This window comes from Trachemys scripta, chromosome 4 (genome assembly GCF_013100865.1).
Source record: "Trachemys scripta elegans isolate TJP31775 chromosome 4, CAS_Tse_1.0, whole genome shotgun sequence".
Lineage (NCBI taxonomy): Eukaryota > Metazoa > Chordata > Testudines > Emydidae > Trachemys > Trachemys scripta.
Genome location: NC_048301.1, coordinates 102,641,572 through 102,664,196, shown reverse-complemented (window position 1 = coordinate 102,664,196; position 22,625 = coordinate 102,641,572). Strand labels below are relative to the sequence as shown.

Sequence of the window (22,625 nt, the reverse complement as noted above, 5' to 3'; positions counted from 1 at the left end):
AGAGAGAGCTGAAAAAATTGGCCACCCAAAACACAGGCTACATGTAAGGCTATCTTAGTATAAATCTGGAGCAAATCTGTGAAAGTCAAGAGCAGGTAAAAGATGTGACAGCCTGTCCTATGGCCTGCCAGGACCCTGTTGCTGCAGCCAATGTGGTCAGGACCTTTATAGGGGGAAATGTCATGGACCAGCAGCAGTACCATCTTATCCATCTCTGTGTGTGAGGCTCCCTAAAATAGACACCTAACTAGAGGGCCATAGCACTATGTATTTAGAATACAAATATAAATACCTGACACACTTATCTCTTGCATGTTTAAAAATATGATTTATTTCAGTCTTGCAGGTTATTATATACCAATGGGAGGTTGTTTCCAAACATAAACATGGATAGTCTGTTGCATGTTCCTAGAAATAACATTAGTGATGTCTCTGTCCATTAAATAAAGTCAGCTACAGCAGTGCTGGGATCAGACGATGAAAGGTCCTTCTTTCCCCCAATGTACTCTGTAAGAACTAAAATTAGTGCAACCACCAGGTCCATAGTAGTTAGTCTACACTTACTACAGAGAGAGACAGAGATTAGTAGCGACATGATGTTCTATAATGCTACATACCTATTATAATAATGATACCTAGCTCTTATATAGTGCTTTGCATTGGTAGGTCTCAAAGTGCTTTACAAAGGAAGTCAGTATCATTATCTACATTTTATAAAGGGGGAAACCGAGGTACAGAGAAATGAAGTAACTTGCCAAAAGACACACAGCAGGCCAGTCACAGAGTTAGGAGTAGAAGTCAGTTCTCCTGAGTCCCAGCCCAATGCTCCATCTACTAGGCCACACTGCTTCCTCTTTATACCAACATACATTTGTTTAGATTTTTACGATTATTTCTGCACAAGAAAGGGCTATGCCTCTTAACCAAAGAGGATCACAATAACAAGGCAATTCTTAGAAGGTGAGCACAGCAAGAAAAGCAAAAGAATCACAGGCAGACTGAGCTTTTTAACTGTATATAACGACACAATTTATCACGAATATTCAGGTGTTATATCAAATAATAGCATGTCCAGGACACAAAAATGACAGATTCTAGAATCAGATGTTTCACCTTCCTTTTCTGATATATTTCAGAGTGGTAGCCTGGTTAGTCTGTATCAGCAAAAACAACGAAGAGTCCTTATGGCACCTTAGATACTATTTGTTAGTCTCTAAGGTGCCACAAGGACTCCTCGTTGTTTTTGCTGATATAGAATCCCAGCTTGCTTTCCTTTCCAGTAGCCTTTTGTAGTATCTCACTCAGAGAGGTCACTCCTACTAATCCTTCCAGCTAAATTTTAGTAACATAGTAGCCCTCTAGATGGTCAGCAAATAACGCGGAACTAAGAAAGAGCCAATTACATATCATATGATTGGAAACACAGAAGTCCTATGAGAAAGGGATGAGTAGCAGGACTACCGGTGGTAGTTGTGAAGAAGGTGACACACACCTTTGTATGAACATAGATCACCATTTGTCTCCAACTTCCAAGACCAAGGGCTGAGGTTTTTCACTTGCATTGCTTAATTGTGAGCTGGTAGATGATGATCCTATCAGGATCCATTGATAACACAATCACTAGTAGCAGCAGTTGTGTGACAGTTCATTTTTTGAAAAAAGATTGATCCCAAGATTAGTGGCATGGAGAAATAAGGGATGGAATATCATTACAATGGAAAAAATGATAGCTAACTTTATACAAGGATCAAACAGATTTCATGATGTCTGGTTACCATTTTTGGAGCTTGAACAAAATAAACAAACAGATAATGATGAGGTTGATCATCATGGATGTTGTAAAGGTGACAAATATTCAGAAGAAGCTGAGCAGGGCAAATTATTCCCATATGATGGGACATATACGCCAGCTGATTATGACTTAAATGATGTAGAGAGGGAAAAATAACAGAAGGGAAAAGTTTCTGGAAGATCTAATAAATAGGTACAACCAAGCAAAGAAGATGGAGTGATATTATGGACACTGCAAACTACTGACTACACTCAATTGTGTTTGAGTTATTGCCATCAGAAGTCCTGCGGTCCTCTTGATTCTTTGCAGTTTAAATAAAATGAAATTAGTATGCAAGGTATATGGAATTGTGTTATGGCTCTGGATAAGAGTCATTATACTGCATGGCAATGTGAATTTACTAGATTAAAGTTATAAGAATAAACACCTGTATAAAGTAAATTATTAGGTTTTCCCAGCTCATCTGTGTTAATAATGATAAAAGTTAAAATCACTTTTTTTAAAAAATAGATGACCCTGTTATTCCTGCTCCTTGTTGATCTTTCCAATATGAAGTTCTAGAAAATGGATAGTCAAAAAGGAATATGCAGTGGGAATATACTGATAGTCAATTCTCTCTCCTGGAAGACATGAACATGTGTTCTCTCCTATGAGCACATGCTTATTTAAAATACTGAAATACCTACAAAGTGTTCCACAAAGCTCATCTGTAAGGAAAAGTGAAAGCTCTCTTTATAAAGGAATACTTATCTATTTGTCTTCTTTCCATAGTGTCAGCAGGGATCAGAAAACAAAGAACAGAGAATATCTTGGCTGTTCCCAGCCTTCTTGTTCAGTTTATAATAGCGGCGGTATGTTTGGCCTCTATTTAAATCTTTAAGTGCTGACAGCATCTGACATATTTAATCAAGAATAAAACATTGAGAAGAAATATTTAATTGGCACAGGTATCTTGAATACCTGGGTCAAATGATTTGGGGTATGCAGTTTATCCATAATCATCTACCAATACTGCTTGGAGCATGCATAAAATCCTGCTGGCCATATTGCATAGGTATATGGCAAAGTCATTCAGGTTTAGTGGAGAAGTTAGAAATTTCATGAGGTACAGAAGTTATGATCATGCCTCCAAATAAGTTTGGATCTACAGTCCCAAGTAAAATAATGGTGCCTCCTCTGACATGTTTACATGTTAAAAACAAAAAAAACAAAAAAAAATATCCTACCCACTACAACTTCCCTTTGCTTCATCCCAAGGCCCCTCTCTTAAGATGTGGAAAAGGAGCTTCTTAGACAATGTGGAGATTCTCTTCACCTGAAGCTGTTTTCATTATTTTCCCCTTGTAGTACCAGTTAAATCTGCATGTTATATACCAAGGTGCATAAGACTGATCACGACCCCATAAGTCAGTGGTGTTCATCCTTTTTGACCTACGGGCCAAACATGTTATTTCAAAAAGATCAAGGAGCTACAAATCAATATTTTGATGCAGATTTTCTCTCCTGTTCCACTCTCTTGTGTTGCTTGAACAGCACAAAAAGCAGAAAATATCTATAAGTCTATTGACAGGGATTCCCCTAGCATGGGGGAATCCCCAACAGGTGCAAAGGCAGAGTAGCCAGTTCCTCCATTGCCCCACAGCTCACAGTGCAGTGGGGCACAGTGGGGGTGTGATGGGACATGTCAGGGACCAGGACAGGGGGCTGGAGCTTGCTGCATTGCTATTGCCATCTGGTGTATGGGGCCTACAACATTGTTTTCAGCTGGCACAAGTTAGAGGAGCCCCCTCGGTACTCTAATCTATGCTGTGTCAGGGAAGCAGGCAGCCATCATATTGCTGATTCTTGGCTTCTCCTCTATTCTCCCCTCTCCCAGGCCGCCTTGGGTAGCTGTGTGAGGAAGGGAAATCATCCTTTGTTAGATGCTTCCTTAGGCTCAGGCAGAGCCTGGTGAGTCTCTATCCTTGCCTCACTGGAGCACCAACAACCAAGCAGGCAATGGAAAAGCCAGAGCTATTCATGAATTAAAGGGGAGGTGCGTTTATGTAAAAATATGTACAACATGTTCAGAGAGCAACTGGAGAAACAGAATATATGCACATGCACACAGAGCTAGGGGAAGCTTCCTTTCTGTTCCACAGATCTCTTATCAGTGATCTGGGCTTCCCTTACATATTCTGTACAAGGAGCTTCTACTTGCATGAGTGGAAATTCTGCCTGAGAAATGACTAAAGAATGTACACAATGTAGACTGGAAAGGAGAATTCTGCTCTTCTGAAGTCATAATGCAGATATCCATAGAGGTACTTTCTATTCAGTATCTTTAAGAAGAAATTGAGAGAACTGAAGGAACACACATCTCTAACAGAGAGGAGCAAAAATTACTGTAAAAGTAAAAATACAATTTACCTTTAGTTAAGTCTGCTGTGTGCCATATGGGAAAATTAATAGGAAGATTAAACTATTGCTGTGTACAAAAAGCTGCTTTAGGGGAAAATGAAGGACTAAACTAGGTCAAGTTTCTTTGCAAACTTTGGAATACAAAGGCTGTCTGTCTAAGAAAGGGGAAATAATTGCATGCAAAGCATGATGATGGCCTCTTTGTTGCATTAATATCATTAGCCAATTCCTGGGCATGCACACACACAAAAGTTTCCCTCTCATCGTATTTAAACTACTTAAAATAGGCACTGAAATTCCAGTTAATCCTCAGGTTTCATTCTGACAAAATCCGCTTATAAATAGTTATTCATGCTTTAAGACCCATATCTCCTGCTCCCACTGAAGCTAAAGCCTGGATGCCAGAGGGAAAAAAAAGGGGAAGTTCTTTTGATAAACCAGATGATAACTTATCTCATAGGCAATAGGAAGAATAGGTTTGAAGTCATAATAAATGAGAGCTTCCCTTTTACAGTGAAGATTATGGATCTGGCCCATCCAATGCCTGTTCAAGTCAACAGAAAGCTTGCAATGGATCAGGGTCAAAACGATATTATGTTAAACTGGGACACTTAGCAGCTGAGGAGTACAGAAACATACTATTGCTTTCTGCCTCTATATTCTGATTAAAGACCATATAAAACTGTTGAGTTATGCTGAGTTATATCTATTCTTTAGCAAACAATTGGAGTTTTAGTTTGAAGAATCACAACTAATTGTGTTATGAACAGGACATTATTTTCCCTCCTGTGACAGAGCATGGATGTACAGAAATATTCAAATAATCAGAGAGCGAGAGGAGAAAATCTTGATGTTAAAAATTCTGAGAAGATATTGGGTCATGAAAACTATGGATGAAATATTTCTTATAAAAGGAGCAGGACCTAAGTTTGCCAATGAAGCACAAGGTATGGCAACATTACATAGACTGTATTCCTGGAACAATTTTCCTCCCGCAGTCATACTTTTGAAAATGGGGGGAGAAGTGTTATTTCATATTGTCCTAACACTAACTGATGTAAACAGATTGAGATACTGAAAATGCACGTACTTTATACAATCAGCTATAATAAACCACTCTCTTGTTTTATATGCCTCTTAGATTTCATGTTGTATTATTTGATCAAGAGTTCTAGCAGAATGTACTCTGAGCTCAACAAAGAAAGACTCCTAGAACAAATGATGTGAAGTTCTTGCCTGTCTGCTAGGATCTAAAATTATTTTTAAATATATTTCCAACTCTTCACATACTGCATCAAGAGAGTCTCTGTGTTAGATGAAGCCAAGTTTAATGTTTTGGCCAACTGTATTAGTGAAAAAACTGAAAGCAGCTTCAACCTACAATATACTTGCTTTAAGTAATACCAGAACTTGTTTATACTAAGAAAGTTGCACCAGTTTACTAAATCAACTCAAGAATAACAATCTAGTTAAACTGATACAAACTCCTAATACAGACACATTTAAATTAAGTTAACCCTTGTTTCAATCACATTAGTTTTTAACAGTAAATTACCAAATTAATCTAAACCAATTTAAGTGAAACCTCACAAAGATGATGTCATGGCTTGAGTAAAAGTAAATGTATGTCTTGGATCGTAATAGAAGAGTTTTAAGAACAACCCACTTCCTTCCTAAATTGACTTCAATTATGAACATCATATGTATGTAATATATGATCATTTTAGAAGAAGATGCAAATTATCAGCATGCAAATAGCCCTATATAATATGCACAACTAAAGACATACCTCAGATAATTCAGTTTGTGCATGGGAATGATTGATACTGGGATTACTGTTCAAAATCCCAAACCATGATACTTGAGATCACACTATTTCATCTTTAAATTTCATATATTTTATTAATTTTATAAAGCAATAGCCACACAAACATACACAGCAACCATAAATCACAACAAATAAATGCCAGTGGTTAGCTGAATAATGGCTTTATGAAAGAAACCAAACAGATATGCAAGAAATTTTAACTAACTAACTAACTAAATCTGGTATCATGTAAAATTCTATATATGTACTGTGAGAACCATAATACAACTCTGTATTCGTATAAAAAGAGATGAGTGATACTGAATCAATTAACAGATTACCACCTTAATGGAAGGTATTTAATATATCTCCCTTATTTTTTCAACCTTGCGACATCTCCTTTCTTCTTGCACAGTAACTTTTTCATATTTAATGACGAAACAAACTACATTCAGACAAAGTATGCAGGAGCTTTGGGAGAAAATCCTATCAATTATTTAGCATTAACTTGGTTTGTCAATACAGTAAAGGCTGACATATTTACCATTGTCAGACTGGTAATATGTATGAATTCACTTAATTCTTGGACTGAGACAATATTATCATGTCATAAGACATGCAGTTGTAAATTAAAAAGACAATTTATACTCATTCCTCCTTGGTGTCAGAGCTCACTTTTAATTTTTTTTGTTCAATAATCCCCTTGTTTGAAGGCTTTGAATGATGTGTTTTTTCTTTTGTTCAGGTAAAAGATATATAATTCCCATCTATTTGCCCCTTCTGAGTTTTAACTGCTGAGTAAGGCTCAAGGTCTGGGTCATACATTTAACATTCATCTGCTCCCTCTACAAGGTCAGAAGAGGATGATTGCTTTTTTACTAGTATTTACTCTAATTTATCCCCATGACATCTTGTCTCCTAACCTCTGCTCGTTGCAGTAGAGGAAACTCAATGTTCAGTGCATGTTCCAAAACTGCATGTCCCTACCATGTTCAGTGCATGTCCCTACCAGTATGGAGAAAAATTACTCTGACCCCAAATGTAGTGATCAGTCTATATGTTGTACTTCTACTATTGCAGGGAAAGAACATTCCAAAAATTGATATTTCTCTGAGGAAAAAAAATAGTTCTAAATTTTGTGGATTGATCTTTAATTTTCAGGTGTGTGCATTTGTTCTCCTTATATTATTAGGTAAACTAGATCTTCTCTATATTCTATAAAATTAAGCTCCTCTGGCTGTCATTGTAGCTAAGACTGCATGTCTTTATAAAGGTCAGTAGCTCTTGTCTTAAAGATATTTATAACTCATGTCTACAAATCTCTATTTTTTCATTTTTGATTTATGACCAATATTTTTCTGCATCAACTTTAACTGCTTGAATTTTTGGACTTTAGGAAACAACTGTTATGGAAAAGCTAATCAGGATTTCTAAGTCAGCACTCTTATTTAAAATGTGGGAGTATTAACAGAAGGAATTCTAACATAAAATCATTTTGGGGGCTGCATTCAGACCAACATTCAATTTCATAGTTCAGAACAAATGTTCTGACTCAGTTTATATAAAGTGTAATACAAATTTAAGAATGTTATATTAGTACTTCTCCCAAAAAAATAAGAATATTAGAAACACTACTTTGTCTAATTCACAGAACAATGTTCTCTCTCCAGCTATCCTGGTCAACTCAGCTGGGCACCAATAGAGATACTGGGCCAAATTTTCAAAAGTGGCCTATAATTTTGGGTACCCAACTTTACATGGTACAGCCTAGTATTCAGAACTGGTGATCACCCACTGCTCCAAATGACTTCATCTGGAAATATTTCTACATCTAGGGGGATAGAACTAGGGGAAGAACACAACTGCATCAACCAATCACCTTTAAAGCAAGTGTAAAGATTCTTCCTGAACTCCACAGAAAATAATATTCCAGCTGTAGCTCATGACAACCGCAATCTATTATATCCATCTAGTTTTAATGACTGATTCACTGAGGCAAGACAGCAGAATTCATGTCCTGTCAGCTTTCATTTATGTTTATAGTATGCTCCACTAAATCAGAGATTTTTCTCTGGCACAAAGAATGAAGGTAAAATCTCTCCTTAGCTTTTCTCCACAAAAAAAGAGGTGTCAACATGCTTAATTGTTGATGAGTCAAAGGTATTCTCATTCCTCTGAATAGAGAATTTTGGGGAAAAAATGTACTACTAACATATTGAGTACTAATGTGGTTCAGATGGTCCCATTTCCTGTCATGGAAATAACTGCAGAAAACTTCCCTGTGCATAAATAATTTGACACTTTAGATGGACTTCACATCCACCTGCTGCAGTAATGTGTCTTGCTGACAGCCAGAACTGCCAATGAAGTCTAAGTCTTCCTATCTGACCAGGTATTCATTTTTGGCACCTAAGAGACATTAGATATGATCAAGTGCAAAGTAGGATTTTGTGCCCATATTTCAGTTCAAATGACTTCTTGCAGAAAGAGAGCACTTGCATTTGCCAATTTCCCATCTCGACCTATTCCCCTCCCTCCCCCCTCTTCCCCATCCAAATGCTACAAGGTAGGCCAATAGGCAGACACTGTAAAAAGCTTCTATTTTAACAGACAGGGAGGAATGTAAACGGAGACCACTTATATACATCAATTATGGATACAGAGGGCACAACTTAGTGCAAGAAGTGTTGACATTGCAGTGTGTCTTGACTTTACACACCTATAATTTGCAGAATGTGTCACTGCTTACAGAGATTAAAGAGAGATTAACTTTCAAAAACAAAACCTAGCTTCCAAGGCTGTGTAACCTGAGATTTTGGCACCACATTGAGTCAGCTGAAGTGACACAAGGCAGTGAGAGCATTCTAAATGAGGTGTCCACTTCACTTTGGCTATTTATAGAAATGCCCCCTGTGGAAGGGACCAAAACACAAGCCTTTGCAGCCAGGTTGAATTTCATAAGAAAAGATTACCAGGGCGCAGAAACCTGTTTTGCTGCCCCACAGGGGGTTTCACAGAAATAGTATGTAACCTAAGGGACTGTAACAGGTTGGCAGTGTTTGCCTGAAACATCCAAGCCGTTAACCAGGATCTAGCACTACATTTTTGACAGAGAAAATATTTAAGTATTTTCTGTCAATTCTGCCTTATCAGTACAGCTTGATGTTTTCAATGCAAATCCTACTCCTGTGATATCATTTCATAACTCTGTCCCTTGGAGCCCATCCTGTGTGCTGAATGAGGCAGGAGTCCTGTGGAAAAAAATACTGTGTGATTATGCATTTTCACCCCAACTAAGCTCCCCAAATCTACTGTGGGGAAGGCAAAAAAAAAAAAAAAAACACTTCACCTTGGCCAAATTCCTTCACAGCTCCTCAGAAAAAGAGTAACCAGCACAGTGTCCACAGCAGATCCTGACAAAACCCAATATTCCATCATTTCCATGGGTGGGAGGGTGGCTGCTGCTCCTCTTAGTCCACATAAAAAGAGAGCTTTTCCTGCACCAGCATGGGCCTGTATAGTCCCCCCTGTCTTCCAGTCACCTGGGGGAATGGGTCAGCATCTCCAGACCTGATCTGCAGCAGAAAGTCACTCCCTAGCTCTCTAGCCCTTAAAGGGGCACACACCTTTCCCAACAAGCCAGACAATGGTCCCCATCACTTAATGTGCGGTGAGATCATTTCAAGTTTAGACAAGCCCTAATTCCCATTGAAAGTTAATGGAATTTGGGCACCTAACTGCTAATCATGCTTGTGAGAATCTCCTTCTTTGTCTTTTATAACAGCTTTCACTCACACACCAATATGCCACATTTGATGCCAAAACAGTTGAACACATTTGTTGGTGCAGTATCAGAATAAGCCCCGGTTGTGAACCCCTCTGGCCTCGTCCTTATTATGAGGTATTAGAGATTTGACACCACCCATCCATCTTAGGCCTCCAAAGGATCGTGCCTTTTGTCTGGTGAGTCCTTAAGAACAGAACTTGCTCCTCCTTGACATCACAAGTTCTCTAAGTAGTAAGTGTTGTGTCTTTCACCAGCGGAATAAGCTATTCAACTGTCACTACTGAGAGTACAGCCATCTTTGCTGGTGCAATGAAAGGCATGGGTGCTTTGGACTTACCCTTGTGGACAAACACATCCTGAAAGACAAGGAAGATGTGCTGAGAAGGTGAGATTTAGCAGCTGATTCTCACAGGTTCTCTCTCTGCTAAGCTCCATGTTAGCTTGTGGATTACTACAGTTAACATAAATCTGGCCCGCTGGGCAGTTGTGTACTGGAAAACAAAATATTGCAGATGTTAATCATTCCTGAAATTTCAGATTTGGTAGAAATCTTTCAAAATTAATAAGTGCTGATTTAAACTAGAGATTAATTTGACCAATCATGGGGGTGGGTTCATCTATAACTCCTGGTCAGACAGTTAACCCCATAGAGCCACTATGAATCTGATCCAGTTGGAAAAGAAGAAGAAAGATAAATGTATTCTAATGAACCTACTTGCTCATTACTGTGCACTGTTCCCTCCAAGTTTAACAACCAGCCCTGGGAAGGTTCCATAATCTCCCAAGCACAGGAAAATGCAGTACTACCTGGCTCAAGAGGGAGCCAGAGCTGCATGTGAGCAGAAGCTGGGAGCTGGCTGTGGAGGGAATAGTAGATAACAGGTAGCCTGAGAGCTGGACCTGAAAGCCCTGACAGAGCAAGAACACAGGGCTGTTGACTGCAGGCAAGTGATTGGTGCAGCTGGGTTACACAGCAGCCTTTTGCTTTATATACCCCTGGACCTGCTCCTGGGCACTGGGTTGGGAACTGTTGGTTTTATCTCTTTTTTGTTTTAACCACTAAGGAAATTATTATCTGAGGAAATTATTATATTATTATCTGAGTGTGGTATCAGATATCTAGGAGATTGCTATAGTCCAACACTACTTGCAGTGACACCCTGCAATGTGATAAGTTACACTATTCATAAGAGAGTCAAGGACCCGCAGTTTCAAAATAAACTGAAACATCCTGCACCTCACAGCAAGTTAGTTTTGTTTTTTTTATCTGAAATGAAAGGGAACATTTTCACAAAGTCCAGTCCTTAACCCCTCAGGATCTGCTAGTCAGAGTAAAGATACTATAATACAAGAAGCAATTGTTTTTAATGTTTTCCTTTTACTTAGGCACCCACACAACATTATAATCCTTATACCACTCTGGGGAGAAAGTAAAAACTGATAGTACAGAAATAGTACTTAGCTAGAACTGGGAGGGGAACAAAATCTCAGTTTGTAAAAATATTGGAAGTGTCCAGTTTTTCCAACAACATTTTGTGAGACATGTGAAGATCTGCTGTTTACATTACATAATAAACGTAGGTTGCATTATCAATCTGAAAACATTTCACTATACTAAAATATTGATAAAAAGCATTTTCTCACAGGTAGCCAGTACTTTCAACAGAGCTTCTATTGTTGTACTCTAATCCTACTTTTAGTTATACCATAGGTTAAATTTCTAATTTAAGGCTCCAGTCCTGCTAAGTGATGATTGATGGACCTTTATGCCCTCACAGAGTCCCACTATAATCAATGAGACATCATGGAAGAAGCAGGGTCTGTCTACGCCATCTCTTTTCCATACCTTAATGAGTCTCTTTCACTTACCAATGTTGTTCTCACAACTCATCATTCCATCTTTGCAATGGCTGCAACAAAAATATATGAAGCTGTAATTAAAACCAGGAAGGTCTGAAATGTTACCATTCATCTATACTTGAAAAAAAATGTGTAAAATATTACTCAAAATAAAAGAATTCTATAAATGTGTATGCACGAAGATAACCAATAAGGGAGTTTGTGTTGTCTTGTTCAGAAGGTTCTCAATATATAATGTATTAACAAAGTAGCCTATATTGCTGCTTACACATGCATTAAAAGAATAGAACAGTCCTTGTAATAAACAAACATTACATAATACAAATGCTAAGTTTAAAGAATAGAGCCCATGGAGGACTGACACAAAAATATTATTACATTACTAGGTCGAGTCCTGTTGCCACTGATATCAATGGGAGTTTTATCATTGACTGCAATGGTAGCAAAAGCAGACCCTGTTGTGAAACAGTATCACGTGTATCTTACATTAAACATTCAAATATGTAACGACAGTAAAAAAAAACAAAACAAAAAACCACATACACAGCTATAGCAAGCTATTCATTAGACTTCAACTCTGAGTAAGAGAAAGCCCCTTCTAAATAAACAAAGTAAACCATTACTCTTTACAAAAAATCTTTTGGTTGACTATTGTAAATATTCAACTGATTGATTTTTCTCATTAGAAGCCCAAAAAGCTGCTGAAGAGTGAACTGGCGAGTCAAATGAAAATCCAAATGACTCCAAAGATAGCTCAAGACAGTATCAATTCCGTAAGATAAAATGTTGTGCTGTGAAAAATAAAATCACTGCACTTCACTTCCCCAGCCCTGCCACCATAAGCTACTAAAGCAAAATTTAGTCAAGGCTGAAACACAATGAAAAAGTCACAGTGAAAGCTTCTCCCATACTATTGAGCTAATATGGTGGGGCTAAACAGGGGGAGGCGCGATTGGTTTCATGCCACTGCCAATAAAACCAGTGCAAAGAAAACCAATGAACTGCTTAAACCCAAAACATAATTGCAGCAAACATTATGCAAAGCAGCACTGAATACTGTGGCACTTTCTATACCTGTCTAACTCCAGCCAAAATAGTCTACTACTTTATAGAACAATAGCAAATTTGATAGTCACTCAGTCCCGGGAAGAAAATAATAGTATTGGCTCTAATTCAGATTCTGTGCTATACTGAAGGAGAATTTCAGCCAGTGAATTTTAGTCCTATTCACTTATTCTTCTGTGACAGTTGTGGTCTCCCCAGTTCACCTCTGCTAGACAGCCAGTAAATAAAATATCAAAAATGCCTCTGTCTGTGCTATTGCTGATTTAATATTGTATTTAGAGCAACATATATTTTACACAACTATCCAAATTCACTAAAGGTGGGGGGCTCGGTCTTATGGAGTTTGCAATCTAATTCAGAGAGGAAAATATGAAAAAACAATACAGGACAAAAATGGCGAGGGAGAGTGCTGTTGTGGATGTGGGACAGCATCACAGTGTAAGTGGGGTTTTAAGGAGGTGGTTGAAAAAAAGATAGCTAGAGCACTTGGCAGAAAGTTAACAATAAGAGGCTGTTTCAAGTATGAAAGGAACTCAAATCTAAAAGTGGGAGGAGACTAAGGGAACAATTAGGACAAAGAGGATTGGATGAGCCTGATAAAGACCCTAACCATTTTTAACAAGTACATAGCAGTGGGCAAATACATTCTGTTATGTTCCGCAGTTTTGTTAGTGATCTCCCATATACATAGATATTATTACCCTAAAATGTCTCTTAGATCTGACTAGTTCATCTAGACCCACTGTCCATATAGTAACTCGTATGTAAGACAGGCTCTATATCAATTGACCTGCATAAATCCATGTTAAAGTGTAGCCAGAGAAAATCATGACTAACCAGAAGGTAAGCAAGATAATCTTACAACTGTCTAAGAGGTCTACTCACAATGTAGACCAGTGTAACTCCACTGAAGTCAAGGAAGAGATGAATTTGGCCTTAGAATTTAAAACATTTCAATCAGTGGATCTCAACTATCTGATAATTCCAATATATGCACAGAGAGGCAAATCCTCAGTAGGAAATATTATTGTCAAAAAAGCTCTCATAAAACCAGGGCTCTGCACCCCTCCACTAAATTCTGTGCACTTCTTTCTTTTGCATGCACAGTAGAACTGCCCCAGCTCCATTGCCAGGGTACACTCCCCATGGGCATGAAGCCAGAGACAGTATTGACCCCAAAGTGAAGACAGGCTTAATCAAAGAACAGTTTATATATTTATCTGGGTCAGTGTACTTGTTGGTGCAAGGGTGCATGAGAAGGACTGGCATGTATTCACACTATACCATTGGGTTTCTGCCAGTACTGATGCCTAGTCAGGTAAATGGGAAATCAGACTTTAAAGATTAACTGATGTGTTTTATTAACTAGCCAGATTTTTCCAGAGTCAAAGCTATCTGTTCTGCCTGTAAATAAATGCAGTGAAAGTAAAATAGGATGTTCGATACAGGGGAAGGATGTTGAAATTTGACCCATTCCCTAATTTCCCTTTGCCAGGCAAAATTAATGGGTGAAAAGGATGCATCTGATAGCATTCCAAATAGTTTAACAAGTTTTCTTCTTTAATGTTGTGAGTATAATGGGAAACAAAGGGCAACTGTGAAAAATAACATGCACCTTGCCAGTGAGAGGCACTCATTGCTCATTATGGTTTACGGTTATCCATCTTCAGTGGCTCAGGAATATAGGCCCCCTGCTCCCTGGCCCTCATCTGTGCCTGGATTGGAGTTCTGCCTCCTTGATCCCAGGGGGGGTTCAACAAGGTTCTAGTCCTGCCGAGTTGGAAGAGGAAGGCCAGGGAAGGGGTTGGGCATGCCAGGGAAGTCCTCAAGATTCTCTGCACCATTAACTTGCATGCCTATCTACTCTGTGTTGTGGAGCCCACTTACAGGAGGCTCTGAGGGTAAGCACAGCAGAGGAAATTTCTGGAAGCATGCATTTCACAGCAACAGTGCTGTCCAAAGAAAGGCAGAAAGTCATGGACATTTTAAAGCTAGTTTACAGAATTCTCAATAAAAGATAAAACAGGATAGTGCAAATGACTTGACAGAGCACAGGGGGAAAAAACCAAACAAGGTGCATGCCCTACCATTTGCCCAAAGAGGTGATAATATTTTCTCCGGGTGGATATTCAATTCCTTGAAAATAACAAGGGCACTCATTCCTACAGAGGAGAAAAACAAATAATTTTGATCATATGGGAACATGTACATCATGAATTAGAAGATAGGCATGAGGAAGAAAAAAAACTTCACATTAACCAATAATTATTGGCATTCAAAAAGTTGATCTTATTCTGCATGGTGTATTGGTCTGGATCCTTAGCATGGTATTGTTACCATGAGGGCATCGAGATGTGTCTCCATGAAGGTAAGGTCAGCAGCTTTCTGACACGATCTATTATGCAAAGGACTAGTTCATAAAATAGACAGCAATATGAAAGAAATCTGGAGTAGCTACTTCAGACAGTAATAGAGGGGTGATAATAATCCACCATCATCACTTTAATATACTAGTATTTTTAAAAATATCATACTTTATACACCTCTACCTCGATATAATGCTGTCCTCGGGAGCCAAAAAATCTTACAGTGTTATAGGTGAAACCGCGTTATATTGAACTTGCTTTGATCCACTGGACTGCGCAGCCCCGCCCCCCCCACCCCCCGGAGCTCTGCTTTACCGTGTTATATCTGAATTTGCATTATATCAGGTCGCGTTATATCGAGGTAGAAGTGTACTCTAAATTACCTTTTTTAAAAAAAAAAAAGAAGCAGCAAAGCAAGTCTCTACAGCTTATGACATGGAAAAATGGGAACACAGCCACAGGGAATGCCATGAGAGTGACAAACGAGACCACCACTTTTCCTTCCATATAAAATCTGTACAGCTAGTTGGGCTGTATGAAAAGAGATATAGCTGGAGCATGGGGGAGAGGCATTCTGCACTGCACGTTCCCTCTCCTAACTCCATGTTCATCAGGAATTAGTTAAAAATGTATTAAGTGAAATTAAGAATCCCCTTAGTTCTGTGCGACTCCCATCAGAAGACAGACTCTAGGGTTCCCATGTGGTCACTTTTTGTTGGTGAAAGAACTAGAAGGCATGGAGGGTAAGACTCTCTACGCATCCAGATGGAGATCTGTGAAAACCTATGACTGCAATCATGTAAATTCCTGGCTTCCATTTGTTTTTTATGGTCCTGATTCCCCAATCTCTGAATGTTCTATATCTCTATTGGTCTCACAGTAGAGAAGCGTGAATGTTGCACCAGCTCTCAGAAGCAACCTGGATTATTTTATTCCATTCCATAGGTGAAATCCTGACTCTACTGACATCAATGGGAGTTTTGCCATTGACTTTAATGGGGCTAGGATTTTACCCCATATGTTTTTTTTATGCTGAAAGAAATATACGGCAGTATGATCCCAGCTTCACCAGTGTAAATCCCATGTAACTCACTGGAAGTCAAGGGAGTTATTCCAAATTTACATCAGTGTAATTGAGGATCTAGCCCAGTGTCTCCAAGTATTGTCAGCAGTCATTTCTTTAGAAGATTAAAAGAACTCATGCTAATGTTTGTAGGAGTGGATGTGGTCTCAAGACTGAAAATGCACAATTTTGGTAAAGCTGATAGATAAAAACAGGGCACAGCACTGTATTCCTCACCTATCTGTCTATCTAGTTTCATACTGATGCCCCTCGCCATAGTATAGGAGTGCTTTCCACATAAAATCAATAGCACTAGCAAAGTCCCTACCCTTTTTACCTCTCCGATATTCAAAAACAGCTAGCATGTAAAGACTGATCATCATCAATACGACGTTATAAAACCTGGCCTTACAATTTTAGCTTTCCAGGGGACTGTCTGCTCTGCATGGGGAATTCTATTGAATAACAAAAAGGCCCCATAAATAAGGCATTCCCTTCCTGCAGGATAGGTGAAATGTTAAGGCACCAGAACTGTATGTGGAATTCATTGATGAAGCAATATTGAAATTCTGTGGAGACTATTAAAAAAAACTATCTTTGGAAAGGAAAGAACATCTTTATCCCTGCTTTTTGCACTGCTAAGAATTGGCCTTTCAAAACAGCACACCAAATTGTGTAGGCTGAGTTTAAGAATCAAAGGACTGCAAACCTCCTGATTAACATGATTCTGTGTGATACTAAAAACCTGCCAGATCTAGAGGAGATGTATATTGTTCTACAGAATACACAAAGCACTCAGAGTTTCTAAACTCTCTCTTTGATTTGAAAATATAAATGTACACATTTAAAGTGGTACTTAGACTGTCAACGCTGCAAGTTATACCTACCTCTGTACACATCTTTCAGTCTTGCTGTTCAAATACATTCCAAGAGGACAAGCACAACCTTCAACACAATCACCGCTGCATGTCTCTGGCATAGAAAATGTTTGGCAAGTTTGGCCACAGGTAGATACACAGGTACTGTACTCCTTTGTGTCTTCACATGAAAGAGCTATCCAAATGAAATAGATCTCTCTAATTACAGTGCAAAAGATTCAAGTACACTCCAATCTCATAAGTCTTTTTAGGGCAACACTTTTTCTGATAAAACATCATTATTTCTTGGATCCCAGTTACATTAGAATTGCTATTATAACACCATGGGATATACATTACACAGATTTAAATCCAGTGTCAATCCAATGAAGTCAGTGCAGTTAATCCAGATTTACACTGGTGTAACTGAGATCAGACTCTGGCCTTTTGTTTTTATAACTCTCAACATGCTTGGCTCTCAAATAAGTGCTTTGAATAGTGCACAATATCTTAAACAAAAACACAATGAAGCAACCGATTAAGATGTTGGTGCTTTACAGCTGTTGAATCACACAATCTGAAATTTTGTTTGCATGCCCCATAAAACAATAGTCAAGAACACATGCAGTCTAGTGTAGTTACACTAAATGAGGGATTGGCCACAATTGCCACATATCAATGAAAAAAAAGAGACTCGGGTTCTTGAAGAATTGTTGGAGGATTTCAAATCTTCAAATGTGGATTTCTGCTACCTTACATTAGCTATGATATCAACACATTAATTCATCAATGAACTAGTTTAAAAAATCCACAGAGCCCTACTCTGATTAGAGAGAACCAGAAGCTATTTATCCATCCCATGAACTGCACCAATACAGACATTTAGGATGAGATATTCAAAGTAGCCTAGGAGATTTAGACACACAGAAATGGTGGAAGATGTGTCTTCCCTAGCCTGTTTTGAAAAAAATTCATCCTTGATTCTCAGATTAAGAGAATTATATGTTATGATGTGTGAGTGGGAAAGCAGAGAAAGAGCGATTAGAAATGACCTTCTGATAAATGACAGCATTTATTCTGATTTGGTGAGAAAAGGAACCTCATCCTAGTACCGTGTATAAAAAGAATGGACTATAATTCATTGGTCCCATATATGGAATAGGCAACATCCCATTTAGTTTGCTCACGACCATGCATAAAACCTATGACATTAAGATATTAGACCTGAACTGAAAGACAACTTACCACAGTCTGGGATGCTAGACCTAAAATCTATTATCACTCCATGTCTTCGGCATTGATGAGCATAATTGGCTAAAGCAGAGCACAAGCAAATCTGGCCACATTTGCAGGTGTCCCTTCTGCACTGCTCAAAATAGGAAACAGGACTCAGATAGGTGTGGCAAGGGGCAAAGAGTTCTTTTGTAACGATGCTGCAAGCTTCTGATGCATAAGAGGCTGTTAAGGTAACACATTAAAACAAACATATTTTAGCTCCAAAACTATTAACACTTGGTAGAGGTCTTAGAGGAGGAAGTAGTATTGTTTATTGAAGCTGACCATAGCAAGAGATTTATGAACATATTTTACTCTATAGTAGATCTGTATGTGCAACTTCCATTGCTATCAATAGAAATTGCACTGATGACTGGAGAAGCAGTCAGGCCCGAATCCATAAAGGGACTTCAGCATTGTGATGCTGAGCCTAGAAAAACACAGGAACAACACTACAATCCACAAAGCCTAAACTAGCCAATGGAAGATGCTGACAAGAGGGATGTGTCCTAAGCCCTGCCCCTCTCACAGAGATAGGCACTAAGCCTAGGCTGCAGGGAGATGCCTATTTCTGCTAATCATCCAAAGGGAACCCCTCTCCTGGAGTCAAGCAGCTTACACACCCAAGTCATTTCTTGTGAGAATGCATTAGGCACCTGCCTAACTCCACATCAAATAATAGGAGGAGGAGAAGTTGGTAGTGGTACCTGCCTAACACCACACAAAATGGGTGGTGGTGATGGTACCCAGTTTATAACATTTAACCCAGTGGTTAGAGCACTCACCCGGGAGGTGGGAGACCCAAGCCCCCCTTCTGCCTGAAGCATGGAAAGGATTTGAACAGCAGCTTCCCACCACTGAGGAGTGTGCTGTAACACTGAGCTACAGGATATTCTGGTGTGAGGCTCCCACAATCTCTCCTGTTGAAGCTATTCTGCTTTGGATAAACAATTAGATAGTCATTGGAGATGGGGAACTGGACCCTGGCTTTGCCACCTCCCAGATGAAAGTTCTTACCACTGTGCTAAAAGTTATAGGGTCAGCATCACCACCACAACAATTTCGAATGGGACCCAATCCAGAAGGCAGCCCTTGAGTACCCTGTATGTGAGTTAGGCAGACAAATGTCTCTTCTCCTGCAATCTGTGAATTGCTCTGGGGCATAGGTATGAGAGAGGTACCTGGCGGCCTAGAGTACAGCAGCAGTGCACATGCCCAGAGGCAGAAACACAGGTGCCTACAGGATTAGACAATAGCCAAGCAGGAGTTCTATGGATCACAGTGGAGCCCCAAACTGGAACTTAGACACCTAAGAAACTTTGTGGATCTGGGCCTTAATGGGTATGTCTATACTGCATCTGGAACCAAGCCTCCCAGCCTGGATCCAACCCTCCCAGCCTGGATCCACACACTTGTGCTAGTGGGGCTCGTACTAGTACACTGAAAATAGCTGTTTAGCTGTTGTGGCTTGGGCTCAGAGATACAGCAGAATGAAACATTTTGGTGTCAAATCAATAATGATTGATCCTTACTGCTCACCTGCCTGTAGGTGGATATCACATGGGTCCATTGGTGAATGGTCATACGCAGGGGCACATGCGGATGAAGTTTTCCAGGAGTTTCCAAACAGCTGCGGGGTGCTTTCAGGTACTCCTACTGGAGATCTTTTGCAAGACAAAGGTCAGTCACTGACAACATCACAAATTTACAACATAACTGCTCAACTGCATCACATCCCGCAATGAAGTTGGTCAGCATCCCTGTCTCACTGCTCTCTCAGGCAGTGCTCCAACAGAAGGGTATGTCTACACAGCAGTTAAACACCCACAGCTGGCCTGTGTCAGCAGACTTGGGCTCAAGGGGTTCAGGTTGAGGGACTGTAAAATTGTAGTGTAGGGGGTAGTCTGGGCCAGGACTCTACTGCCATAGCCATGCCCACACCCACTCTCACTTGAGCCTCACCTCTGCATGATACCTGTACGTTTTTCTGGATGTCATGCCATAATTGACAAATTAGAATGGTTTTTAAGGAGCTTTTATCACTGTGTAAAGCAAATCAAACAGGTTTGTAACTGGTTACAGGTTAATTGGGGATGGTTGCGGGTACATCTATGCTGCAATAAAAAACCCACGGCACCAAGCGATCCTGGCTCAGCTGACTCAGGCTCTCACGGATCAGGCTGCTGGGCTAAAATGTGACACTCAGGCTTGGGCTGGAGCCCAGGTTCTGAGACCAACCCCCTTCGCTGGGTTTCAGAGCCCAGGATCCAACGCGAGCACCTACACCGCAACTTTTAGTCCCACACCTAGAGCCCCGTAAGCCCAAATCAGCTGACCCGGGCCAGCCATGGGCGTGTCACAGGTCTTTTATTGCCATGTAGATTGCATAACCAGATCACGTGCTTCACACAGTGAGAAAAGACTCTTAAAAACCATTATAATTTGTCAATTATGGCATTAGATCTCAATTATGGTTTTATACTTAAACACTGTAATCTTCCAGTTGTGGTGCAGCTGTCACATTTCACTCATTTGTCACCCATTTGGACGGCCTGTGTTACAGATGGCCAGGTTTGGAGATTGAGAAGTGTGTTGCAAACATCTGATGATTGTGAATTAAACTTTTAAGAATGTAAGAATATCTTGGCATCTTGTCAATACCGTTGGCAAATTTATGGCACATCCCAGTGTGATCTAGGCAGTTTTACCTGATGATGATTCTTTGTATCTTTAAAATAAAAAGTAGAGCTCGTTGCATGGGGGGAAGGGGGGATAGTTCTAGAACTTTTTAAAGAAATTAGGGACATTTTTGTGTGAAATTGGTAGACATTTTTCTACCAGCTTTAATAAAAAGAATTCAGTTTAATTTAAAAATTAACACATCTTTTCTTTCCTTCTGACAGGTCAGAGGAATGTCCCTTCCTGCTCTAAATGGGCTCAACCCCTTTCTGCTCTGTTAACTCCTCTTTATCCTTTATCACTCCTTTCCCCTTTACTTTCTCCCTTCTTAGTTGACCGTTTCTTCATCCTGAAGCCACTTCACTGTGCTGGGTCTGCAAGACTGCACGCAGACTTCAGAGCAAAACGGACCAGATTGAATATGTTTCACTGTGGTGCTCATGCATCTCTAACTGTGTTCCAATGCATTCACAGCAAAGTGAAGCTCAAACAACAGGCAAATTCATTTTGAAATCTACTGCTGGGCTGCAAGACTCAGCACAATGGGGACTCTGTTGGAGAAAGGAGATTAGAATGGTAGTGGAGACTAGGATCTGGAAAGAGATAAGGAAAGGCTTGCAAGGAAGCAGAAAGTCCTTCAGGAAGGAGACATTTTCAGGCACAAATCTCCAAATAAACTAAGCCTGGGAGCTTGTTTATATTCTAGTGTACTTCTATATGATTATTTTCATTTTAAAAAAGACATCAACATCAATGCAGTTTATAGTGTCTTAAAGGTTTCCCCTTCTAGCAAACCAAAACCAACTTCTCAGTTCCAGCATTCTGAGGGGGAGGGGGGGAGAAGGGGGAAAATATGAAGTCAAACTCTTGATATCTGTCCAAGAATCTTCAGCATGTATATTTTCTATACCACTCTAAATATATGGAAAAAGATGGTAATCATTCGTACAAAAAGTCATCCTGCATGTTCCCATTGAAGGTTCCACAAAGGCCCACAGTATCATCCTTCCATCGGTCGTCAACTTGAAGATAGAGCCTTAGCCCCTGCCTGTCAGATAGTATCTGTAGTCCAATGTTGGTCTTTACTTGCAAAAATACAGAGGAGAGCTTCCTGATTTCAAAAGAATCTGGTGGGGAGGGGAAGGGGAAAAAAGGTAAGTTGAAAGAAAATGGTTAAGAACCTGGTTCTAATTTATGTCAGTTAACAGTTTCTAAATTCTGAACCCTCCAAAAAGCAACAGTGATGTATCATTAGAGGATAGGATGTATTTTACTGTCTCATAAGGCAAACTAAATGTTTGATACATTCTCTCAAGTTGTGTAAAAACACAACAGATCACTGGCAATTTCATAAAGAGTAAGTAGAATCAAATAGTTTTAAAAACACAATTTTTTCAGATAATCAGTTGTAGTCAGGTGACATCATCATGATGATGGCAATGTACTGCATGACGCATAGACATTTTGGACAGTTCCCATAGAGCCTGATCCTGCAAGATGCTGAGTGTCTTTAAGCTCTCACTGAAGTCAACACAGATCCTTGCAGGATGCGGCTATGATTTAATATGCAATATACTTGTCTCTCCCAACAATGATATATTAAAAATGCACTGAGTTGAGGCAAGAAAATATGAAACCCAAACTTAAGGCAGAACTCCTCTGGTGGAGCTCAAC

At 39.5% G+C, this 22,625-nt stretch overlaps 1 protein-coding gene across 1 annotated transcript in view; it reads right to left on the bottom strand.

The window, feature by feature from the left end:
- OTOG (otogelin) overlaps window positions 1-22,625 on the bottom strand; it is a 150,467-nt gene that overhangs the window by 102,490 nt on the left and 25,352 nt on the right. Inside the window, exons 13-19 of the mRNA XM_034770197.1 lie at window positions 21,901-22,078; window positions 19,812-19,936; window positions 18,243-18,455; window positions 17,028-17,193; window positions 14,799-14,873; window positions 11,656-11,696; window positions 10,124-10,277 (exon numbers count right to left, since the gene is read on the bottom strand). Of these exons, the coding sequence (XP_034626088.1) occupies window positions 10,124-10,277; window positions 11,656-11,696; window positions 14,799-14,873; window positions 17,028-17,193; window positions 18,243-18,455; window positions 19,812-19,936; window positions 21,901-22,078 (952 nt within the window). The remainder of the gene's footprint in view (window positions 1-10,123; window positions 10,278-11,655; window positions 11,697-14,798; window positions 14,874-17,027; window positions 17,194-18,242; window positions 18,456-19,811; window positions 19,937-21,900; window positions 22,079-22,625) is intronic.